The following is an 11,352-nucleotide window of genomic DNA, read 5'->3' as shown; positions in this document are numbered from 1 at the left end:
AAGAGAGAGACAGGGAGAAAGAGAGAGAGAAGCAAAGAGAGAGACAGAGAGCGAGAGAGAGAGAGAAGCAAAGAGAGAGACAGGGAGAAAGAGAGAGAGAAGCAAAGAGAGAGACAGGGAGAAAGAGAGAGAGAAGCAAAGAGAGAGACAGAGAGCGAGAGAGAGAGACAGAGAGAGAGAGAGAAAGAGAGATGGTTTCCCCGTAACGTTGTCCATATGTCGTGAACAGCATCAAGAGATGCGCCATGGAGAATTGTTGCTCAAATCCGTGCATAGATCTCAGTGTTCGTGGGCGTTGTGCGCCTGGGGGCGTGGTGGAAGACGGATGGGTTATGTCATGGGAGGAGGTATTGAGAGAGAGAGAGAGAGGGGGGGGGAGAGAGAGAGAGGGGGAGAGAGAGAGAGAGAGAGAGAGAGAGGGGGGGATTGAAGGAATGATTCAATGATTGCTTGCATAGATGGTGCCAGACGGTCTAATTCTAGTGTCATGATGTGGTTTCAAACAGGATGGACTGCATTTTCTTCTCACATTTATGTTAAGATCTTTTATGAACTATTAATACTATTATTTGATGCCTTGTGGGGTCGGTATGAGAATCTATTAGATGTTAGCTGCTTGTATTAACATTGCATTGTAATTGCCCAGCTTGCATATTAATGTTATGTGTTGTGTTTTGTTGGTTCCCTGTATCTTAGGTTCGGGCTCCTTGGCTGAAGCATTTCTACATTCTGAAGCCAGCTGAGGGCTTTGACTTGGCCTATATTCTTCCCGGGTAAGCACTCTTGTCTTCTCATTTTTTAATTTTGATATAGTCTTTGACTTTGGTTTGTTTAAGGCCAGCTCATACTTTGAAGATTTGGAGCCAAAGTGGTTTCTGCATCAGCTTAAAGAACAAACTTTGAATTAAAAGATACTAAATTGATGTCTAAATCAATCCTGGTACCCTTTCTTTCTTTCCTCCATTATTATGATGACAAAAAACTGGGCATTCAGAAATGTACAATCATTTATAGTTCTACTCCTTCCCAAATATATGTGCACATACAAGTAACAAATTTTTCATGTGTACTCCTCATACGTCCACTCTACTCCTGCTAACACACACACAACAACAACAACAACAACAACAACAACAACAACAACAACAACAACAACACATGCACATACACAATATACACATACAAACACACACAAACACACACACACACACACACACACACACACACACACACACACATACACACCTACAAGCATATTCATTTAAGGAAGATTTTATTATCATTTCTCAATCCTTGTGCATGTCCTCTGCAATGCCATGGATAGCTTCCGTCACTATACGAGTATTATAGGTGTCCTTTAGGAATGGTTGAATTATAATACTGTCATTTCACAATTCAGGGCAAAAAATGTGGTCATTGGGGGTACAGCAGAAAAGGGAAACTGGAGCACAGAGCCTAAACCTGACGTTGCAGACAAAATCTGGAAAGCGGCCACTGACTTTCTTCCCATGTTGAAGGTATGATTGGAAAACTTTCAGCGAAGCTGGTAGGGTAAATATTATGATGTGAACCATAATAGTCTTAATGTGGTAATGAAAATGTAGGCCATTTAAATAGTTCAGAATTTATTATTTTTCTTTCCTACCTACCACCCTGGAGAGTGAAGTGAGAGAAACACTGAAGACTAGTCCAAAGAACAAGGCTGCTGGAGACGATGGCATCACAACCGAAGTCTTCCTTGCATGCGGTGAAACCGGAATACATTGGCTTACAATCATCTTCCAGAAAGCCTGGAAAGAGAGAAAAGTACCAGCAGACTGGCAAAATGCGATAGTGGTGCCAATATGGAAGAAAAAAGGCAGCAAGGAAGACTGCAACACCTAGAGGCGTATCTCTTCTCAGCCATGCGGGGGAAATGTATGCAAAGATTCTAGAGCGACGCACTCGCGCAAAAGCCGGACATCTTCTCAGTGACGCCCAGTTTGGTTTTAGAAAAGGAAGAGGGTGCACTGATGCAATCTTCGCACTCCGACAACTGTGTTAGAGGGCTTTGGAATACGACCAAGATCTCCATCTCGTATTTGTGGATCAAGAAAAAGCCTTTGATCGAGTAAATATAAACAAGCTATGGAAGATCCCGGAGCAGTACGACATCAAGGGACAAGTGCTAGACAACACCAGGGTTATCTATACCAACAGCAGAAGCGCAGTCCGCACTACCAGTGGAACATCGGACTGGTTACCAGTAACATCCGGAGTCAGACAGGGCTGCAATCTCTCCCCTCTTCTCTTCGTGATCTTCATGGACCAGATTACAAAGGAGGCCAATCCAGACCCAGAGGCACTCAACGAACTCATGTTTGCAGACGACCTGGCAATGATGAACAACAAGACCCAGCTACAGGAGCATATGAACCAACTAAATGCAAGCTGCGAGAAACGCGAAATATGACATGAAGATCAGTATTAGCAAGACCGAAGCCATGACAATTAGCAGGAGACCAGACAAAGTGGATATCAATATCAATGGATCCCAGCTAAAACAAAGCAGCGAATTCAAATACTTGGGCAGTATTTTCACAGAAAATGGAAAATTAGATCGAGAAATGGAGACTAGATGCCAGAAAGCCAAAGCAGTCAGTTATCAACTCAGCCCTTATCCCCATGAGCACCAAGGCGAAGCTCATCAACGCCATTTTCCTTCCAACACTCACATATCAGTGCCAGACATGGTCCCTAACAAAAGCCCTAGAGAGGAAACTGGTCACATGCGAAATGAAATGTTTAAGAAGAGCGGTCAACAAAAGATGAAGAGACAAAATAAAAAATGAATTCATAAGGGACACCGTAGGAGCAACACCAGTCCTACCCACATTGAAAAACAAAAGGTCAAGTGGTTCGGACACCTCACGCGGACGCCCTCAAACCATCCAGCTCTGAGAGTATACAACATTATTCTGGATGGATGGAGAGCCAAAGGAAAACCAAGGCGACGATGGAGTGAATCTGAGGCAGACACCCTTAGAGCTCACGGGATGTCCCTCCTACAGGCCACTCGCCTTTCTGCAGACAGACGCCTGTGTCTCCCCGCGACACCCACCGGTACAAGCAGAAGAAAAAAGTAAAGTAAGTTCTTTCCTTCTGATCACAATTCAAATTGACATTTTCCTTCATATTACTATTAACCTGTCTTGTAACTGCTGACATTGTTGATGTACCGGTACATGTAATTCAAATTTCTCTTGTTGAGGTACATGGAATGTATGTATTTCTGTACAATATTTAGGTGAACCCTCAATGTCAGATATTATGACTGACACTCAAACAAGCGTACACCCTACACTTCCAATTTTTTTAATGCAATATATTATATCCTTTATAAATAGTAGCAGATGTTATCAATGAAATGTATTTGTTCATTGATCAGGAGGGGAGCGTATTCTCTCATAAAATGTATGAATAATTCTACAGAAAGCCGAGATAATACGTTCATGGGCAGACCTGCGCCCTGTGAGATCCAGATTGAGGCTTGAGAGGGAGGAGATATCCAGTTCAGGAAACCTTTTAAAGGTAAGATATTGTTCCTTTTGAGAATATATTACTCTTTCTGTACTTATGGCAATTTTGCTTCTTTTTTTTTTATTTAAAAAGTACCAGCGTTTTGTGAGACAGAAGTTCAACTCCAAAGTGGGGAACTTTATTATTTATACTGTACCGAGTACATTGTATCTCTGTCATTCTACTGAGATGCTGAGTCTCTCTCAGCTTTGGTAGGCAGGATCAAAACAGCCCACCACTTAAGTCAGCAATATTAAGTTGATGGGTGCAAGAAACTGATTATAAGTTAAAAGCAGTGGCATGGCAGGCAGAAAAGAATAATTGTGATTCTGTTGTGTAGAATCAATGCTTATTTTGCTGGTTTTATTTTCCTGCATCAATTTGTGTTGAGAAGCTTCAGCATATAATGGGTGAAGGGATGAAATCTGTATAGATTGAATACTTTTTTTTTTCAATTTATAAGTAAACATTATAACGAGCAGGGGGGGGGGCTGTCAAAATGTATGACAACTCAAAAGTAGATTAGAGATTTAACAGAAAAGTTTTTAAAAAATACACTCCCCTTCTCCTTGTTCAGGTGGTTCACAACTACGGCCATGGTGGTTCTGGTGTCACTTTGCACTGGGGGTGTGCACTCCGGGCCACAGAGATGGTGAGGCAGGAACTGCTCAACTCTGGCTCTTGTGCAAAGGCAAAGCTGTGAAAGTCCTAATTTATTATGATCATTCTTCCTGGATCATGGATGGCCAGTGCTTCCTTTGATTCGGCTTTGGTACCCACCCCCGTGGTTGTTTTGTTTTGTTGTTGTTGTTTTGGGTTTGTTTTTTTGGGGGGTGGGTTGTTGTGTTTTTTCGGGGGGGGGGGGTGTTTTTGTGGGGGGTTTTAAATTTCAAAACAAATGCTTTTGTCCTTTATCAATAAAATTATACAATCAGGCCAAAGAATGCCCATTCAAGCAGATCATACAAAATGGTCACAGAGACACGGATCAGTTATGATTGTGTTTAACAATTATCCAGGGATCTTTGTATGTATGTGTGTGTGTGTGTGTGTGTGTGTGTGTGTGTGTGTGTGTGTGCGTGCGTGTGTGTGTGCGTGTGCGTGTGTGTCTATTAGTTTATGTGAGTGTCTTCTCAGATGAGTATGCCCTTGATTGTTTTTGCATTATTTATAGGCCTAGACGTGAAGGAGACATTGAGACAATGAGTATGCCTCCCACCAACTCAAACACTCAAAGCTCACATTTATTTTTGATTTTCCTGTAAGTCTGAATATGCACAAGAAGATGCAAACCTGGACTGATGTGTTATTGTGAGTGAGTTCAAATAAACGCATCCCTTTATGCACACTGTATTATCAAGATTACACATTGTCGTCTCTCATGTCAGTGTCATTTTGTGTACCGGTATCGTGATTACCCATTGTGCTCATGGTGTCGTTTTTTAAACTGTAGTACCGTAATGTTTGCGACAGGGGACATGCAACTGCATAAGAGTAGAAGCATTACGGTGTGTTGTTAATAAAAATTGTTCAACGATTGGGATCTATTTTTCTGGTGTAGGAGTTTGAAGAACAGTCCATGCTTTATTGTAGGCTAACACCCTTTTGGTGTCACATTGTGATAACAAAAAATTGGCATGAGCACCTGATCATAGTGTGAATAGCCAGAGTGTGAACGTCTATTTCTGAATACATACATGAGCTGGTTTCAATTCTGTTTTGAAGATGGGCATTTATTTGGAAAAAAACAAGAAACTCACAAAGCGACAAAGAGAAAACCATCATATCAACAACAACCCACAGCTGAAAATATTTTTACAGTTTAGTGTGACAAAGTACAAAGTTGGAAGTTGGTCACCAATGAATATTTAAATTTAGAACTAAATGAATACGTAAAACTGGGATAATGCAGCACTTCAGTTCGAGAACAATGGCATACTTTTCCTCCTGCTGTCCTTGTGGATGACTGTTGAGCCCATCACATTTTGTCTCTTTGTCTGGGGGTCGTTGACTGACCCTTGAACCTGACCCCCAGTGGGGAGGCCCCGATACGAGTTCTTCTCCGCTGTGTCAGGTGTGCAGTTGTTGGTTCTACTCAAGTTAGATTGTCCAGCTTCAAGCGTCTTGATGTGTAACCTCAGAGACTGAATCTCTTTTTCCAAGTACTGCATTTTCTGTAATTTTTAAGAATTTAGGCTTGATCAAAGAATATATAACTTTGTACTTGTACTCTTTTCTTGTAATTGTGAGATATGTTTGAACATTGCCTTTGTCTATAACTAGCAATAAGAGTTTGTATAACCTGTAAATCTTGTTGCAAGAGCAAAAGATAAAAAATGCAAAGACCTCGCTGCCAAAACATCCTCATGGCTCGGCCCAGTAGAACATATCATATAGTTGAACCTAATGGCCAAATCTGTCCCAGACTATCACTTGTGCAAATGACTACTTCCAACTTCCTCCCTTGCCTTTTTTTTTTACTGTATCATACATGTAATTACATTGTGTAAGACGTTCAGCTATTCTCAACTTCTCAACTTCTCCCACACTGTATAAAATATAAGAGTATGTCGATAGGTATTAGAACTGGAAATTATCCTGTGTCTTCTTACCTTTCTCATGACATCCTGATTCAGAATCTGATGCTGCTGTTGTTGGTATTCAGTGTTCTGTCTATGGGCCTTTCTCAGTTTGGCTTCGTACTGGAGACAAAAACAATGGAAAATTTAGAGAACATTAGATTCAAAATTTGAGGGCTGTGCCCTAGTACTGTACATTGATGCCATTCTACAACATTTTTTGGAACTGTGTATTTAAAAAATCTGCAATTGTTGATATGTTTTTTAAACTTTTCAGTGCCAGCCCCTAAATCCTAACATACCCTAAAATGAGGGAAAACTAGCAATTTTACCCTGTGCCTACTGCACTAAAAGGCTTGTCTAAACTTTATTTCTACACGGAATTGTTTGCTGTTTTGAGTGAGAATTTAAAAAATGAATGTCCATCAAGCTGAAAGTTTTAATGACCACACAAATTGGTCGAAGGTGGATCTTAATAAAGTTGCACCAGGCAAAAAGATACATTTTGAGACCAACGGTCTTTAGGTCTACATAAATAGAGTGTGGGTTTGAAAAGGGTTTTTCACCCAGCATCTGTGGTGTAGTGGTTAGGCAAATGCAGAAGATGCGAGTTCAATTCCAGAATGCGGAAAATGTCCATTGATTTTCTCCTCCATCCGGCTGGGGCGTTGTATCCCTTTCAGTGCGGGTTGGCCCTGACGTACAGGGTCAAAGCGTCCCACCTCCTAAATGGTCTAAATTGTATAGATGGGGGAATAAAACATCTACAGAGAATTTTGCATAACTTTTCAGTGTTGTCATGGGATTCACAAGTGTTGATTGAGACACGACAGATAAACACAACATCAAAGGAAACAAGAAGAGAGCTGGGAGCAGGAGGAGGAGGACAAGGAGGAGAGGAGGAGGAGGAGGAGGAAGAGCAGGAGGGGAGGAGGAGGAGGAGGAGGAGGAGGAGGAGGAGGAGGAGGAGGAGAAGAAGAAGAAGAAGAAGAAGAAGAAGAAGAAGAAGAAGAAGAAGAAGAAGAAGAAGAAGAAGAAGAAGAAGAAGAAGAAGAAGAAGAAGAAGAAGAGGGAGGAGGAGGAGGAGGAGGAGGAGGAGGAGGAGGAGGAGGAGGAGGAGGAGGAGGAGGAGGAGGAGGAGGAGGAGGACGACGACGACGACGACGAGGACGAGGACGAGGAGGAGGAGGACGAGGACGAGGACGAGGAGGAGGACGAGGAGGAGGACGAGGAGGACGAGGAGGAGGAGGAGGAGGAGGAGGAGGAGGAGGAGGAGGAGGAGGAGGAGGAGGAGGAGGAGGAGATGGGGCCAACCACACCCCACCAAAGCTTGTTTTAAGTTTAAGCAAAAAAAACTCCAGCTCTACCTACCCCCATGGATATCCTTGCAACTTCCTTCTGTCTCTGTACGGCTTCAGTGTCCAGCTGTTTGGTCAATTCCCTGCTATGCCTCTTCGCCTCTTCCAGCTCCATAAGTTTATCATTGACTTTAGCTTCACCTGTGGGTGCAATTGTTGCATGAGAAGAAAAATGTGCATTGTACATTAGTGTTTTATAGCGAGGAGGTGGGAAGGCTGGGGGGGGGAGCAATAGACTACAAAAGACAGATTGATAGACATGATGGAAATAGGAACAACTATTAGGGAAGTCTTTCAACTGCCCGATTGTTGTTAAGAAGATTTCAAGGATGTCCACCTTGGCTTGATTAATTCGGAGGTTCAGGTTAGATCAACAGCTTTTCAATTTTGAAGGGAGCATAAACCTATACATGTACTACACCATTACTTCACAGTGATAAAAAGATATTTCTGACCTTTGGATGAAATACGATAACTTGATTGAAAGAGTGTTGCGTACTCACATTCTTTTGTCAGCTTGTCCCTCAACTCATCCATTGCCTTTGAGTGACTATTGTTGACCCTTTCTAGTTCCACTTGTCTGAGGGCAGCTTCAGCCAGGAGAGCCTGCAAGCATCGGATTGGGAAGGGTGAAAGAGGAGGAAGGGAGAGAAGAGTAGGCTTCAACCCATTTCACGTCTATTTTTGCTAGCTCACTGGTAGATCGATTGGTTTACTGATCGATCACATGTTTGATTTATGGCTAGTTGTTTGCTTTGTTTAATTGATTGCTCAGAGTTTGATTCATCCGTCGCTTGACTTTTTTTTTTATTGATGTACTTTTTCGTTTGAGTAGCCTATTTAACAAATTTCTTTGCCACTGTCTTACCTCTTTTTCATTATTCTTTGAAGGTGCTCAAGCTGTCCAAATCAAGCAAATAATTTGGGATTACAAAACTTTTTTAATCAAATAATTCACGATATCTTCAAGGCAGTAGACTACTGAACACTCTGAGCAAGTTCTTTCTTTTTTTAACAAAATAGTATGGCCCTATAATATAATATAAGTATACGATCGTGTGATCCAATATCAAAAGGTTTACAAAAAAGGGTCAAATTTTCTTTAAAGTTGTTGTGGACACCCAACTTTTCGGTGAAACGTTGGTGGAAGACAGTTGCCTTAGTGATAATTATCTAAATAGATGAACATTTCATGGCCACTTAAAGTGTCCTTTGAGAGGTGTGACAAGAAAAACGTACATATGATAGTAAGAACCTTCAATGTACCTACCCCAGTGTTTGAACTGAATAAAAATATAGATTCTTGCAGGTATTAAAATGTAAAAATTGGCTTGAACATTAACAAGTGACAGTAAAATATTTTCAATCGTATTATTATGTCGTCAGGTTTCAAAAGGATCATTTTCAAAGTGAAAAGCTTTCCTTTTGCAATGTTTGAACCAATTTTGGAAGTGATGTCCAGAGCTTGCAATTAATGATCATTATCTAAGAAGGTAAACTTTTCCACTTGCAAACTTTTAAATCTGAATCCGTTGTGACAAATATATAGGCCTATATAAATACCTTGTGACAACATGGAGAAGACAAGCGAGAGGTAAGTAAAGACAAAGATACAGATTGAGAGGAACCCTTACTTGATCTTTCTGAGCAATCTCGGGCTTCAGGATACGAATTTCATCTAAAGGTAAAATGTAGAGAAAAAAAAGAAAAAAAATATTAGAACCTCTCTCCTCTTCCAACATGAATTTGCATTAGGCGTAGCATCATTAGGCCTACATTGCAATATGCGCTACTTATAGTAGGCCTATAACGTCCATTCGACTGTGTTTTCACAATGGCTAAGCAGAGTAGAACATAAAATATAAAGGGGGTAACTCTATGGAGTAGAATAAACTCAATAGAATGCATAACGTAAATTTGTAGTATTTACTATGTGGCTCATTGGTCTCTCGTTCAGTCGTGAAACCGATGGTTCAGTTAACTGCATTTTCTCTCTCTCTCTCTCTCTCTATATATATATATATATATATCTCTGTCTATCTCTCTCTCTCTCTCTCTCTCTCTCTCTCTCTCTCTCTCTCTCTCTCTCTCTCTCTCTCTCTCTCTTTCTCTCTCTATCTATCTATCTATCTATCTATCTATCTATCTCTCTATCTATCTCTCTATCTATCTATCTTTCTCATACCATATTATTTTTATGTATTTATATATAATATATTGTAATATAATACATTATTACATTATATATATATAAATATAATATTATATTATATTACAATATATATATTTATATTTTATATATATATATATATATATATATATATATAATATGATGTCATATTATTTTTTATATTTATATATTACATACCGCTCCCTCGTTCGTTCTCTCTCTTTCTCTCTCCCACATCCCTCTCCCACATCCCTCTCCCACTTCCCCCTATCTACTATTTATCTATCTATCTGTCTATCTATCTATCTATCTATCTATCTATCTATCTATCTATCTATCTATCTATCTATCTAGCAATGTATCTATCTATCTATCTATCTATCTATCTAACTATCGATCGATCTGCACAGTAAGTCCATCCACGTATCACCTTCTCCACCCCACTCCCCACAAACGGCCTATGGTCTTCCTCGAATTGCCTCCTACCATGGTGAGAAAACGAACCGATCTCTGACGTACCTTCTAAGTCGCACAAAAGGCAGAGTCGTTCTTGAGATTGTTTTATAGTGTCCTGGAGAACTTTACATTCTTTTCACCAGGGGCCAGGTAGTGCATGAAAAGAAGAGAAAACAAAACCAAGGCACGTAATCAAAAACGGGAAACGTTTGGTAAGGCGAGCCATCTTACATCATACAAATTATGTGATTCGATGAGTCCTAACGTAGTTTTTCTTTTTCTTCGTATCTGCAATATGGTAGACTCACTATAGGACTAAGTTACTTAGTTTTAGTATTCGATTTGCCAGTTCAGGTGGCCCATGGCACCGATCGGTTGTTTATTTCGGTCATAACGAAATTCTACGAAAGTCTATTGATTATGGTTTTTTCGTCGAGCAGCCATTTCTTCTCAGCTTGGTACATGCATTTAATTTCTAGCAAATAGGTTAGATCTAGAGAAGAGCGGAGTTGTCGTGGAAATTTGTGTTGCTGAAAAGGCGGAACACAAAATAGTAAGCTGCATACAAACTAGGAATAGAATTTCGTATACGTGTACTTAGTAGAGAAAACGTTCATGTCTGAAGGGGGCGCAAAATAATACTGGTAACGTACGTAGTTTAACACTATTATTGTTAGCATGTTCTTTAATACTAAGCCCTATGCATGTGACTTAAAGCAATTATTTGAGACTGCAAATATTAGACTATTATGTTTATGTGTAGCCTACATTATTATGTGTGTGAAGGAGAGGATGCGTGTGAGAGTGTGTTTATGGGTGTGTGCGGGTGCGTGGGCGCACAGGCATGTGTATGTGTGTGTGTGTGTGTGTATGTGTGTGTGTGTATGTGTGTGTGTGTGTGTGTGTATGTATGTATGTGTGGGGAAAGGGTGGTGTTCCAGTTAAGAAATTGGGGAGTCGGAGGGGGAAGGGGTAGGGAGTTCTCTAAGGGGGTATGGGCTTATAGTCTCAGACTCGGTGAGTCACTGACTCAGCGCTCTCCAAAGCCACGTGTCATCAATAAAGCCCCTGGTATAGGGAAACAGGGCAAGATAAAATAATGAGCCGCGTTTGTTTAGGAGGTCAGGATATGTTTCAGACGGTGGATAGAAGGGTTGGGAGGGGAGGGGGAGAGGGTCCTTTCTTTTTCTTTTCTCTATTTTTAGTTGCATCCCCCAACACCCCCCCCCCA

General features: G+C 40.8%; 1 protein-coding gene across 1 annotated transcript in view; it reads left to right on the top strand.

Annotated features, from left to right (window-relative positions):
* LOC101854083 (D-aspartate oxidase) overlaps positions 1-4,343 on the top strand; it is a 24,811-nt gene extending 20,468 nt beyond the window's left edge. Inside the window, exons 8-11 of the mRNA XM_005098495.3 lie at positions 697-773; positions 1,400-1,517; positions 3,472-3,570; positions 4,136-4,343. Coding sequence (XP_005098552.2) covers positions 697-773; positions 1,400-1,517; positions 3,472-3,570; positions 4,136-4,261 — 420 coding nt within the window. The 3' untranslated portion in view covers positions 4,262-4,343. The remainder of the gene's footprint in view (positions 1-696; positions 774-1,399; positions 1,518-3,471; positions 3,571-4,135) is intronic.
* Positions 4,344-11,352: the final 7,009 nt, after the last annotated feature.

This window comes from Aplysia californica, unplaced genomic scaffold (genome assembly GCF_000002075.1).
Source record: "Aplysia californica isolate F4 #8 unplaced genomic scaffold, AplCal3.0 scaffold00184, whole genome shotgun sequence".
Classification (NCBI taxonomy): Eukaryota; Metazoa; Mollusca; class Gastropoda; order Aplysiida; family Aplysiidae; genus Aplysia; species Aplysia californica.
This window is presented reverse-complemented; position numbering and strand designations above follow the sequence as displayed.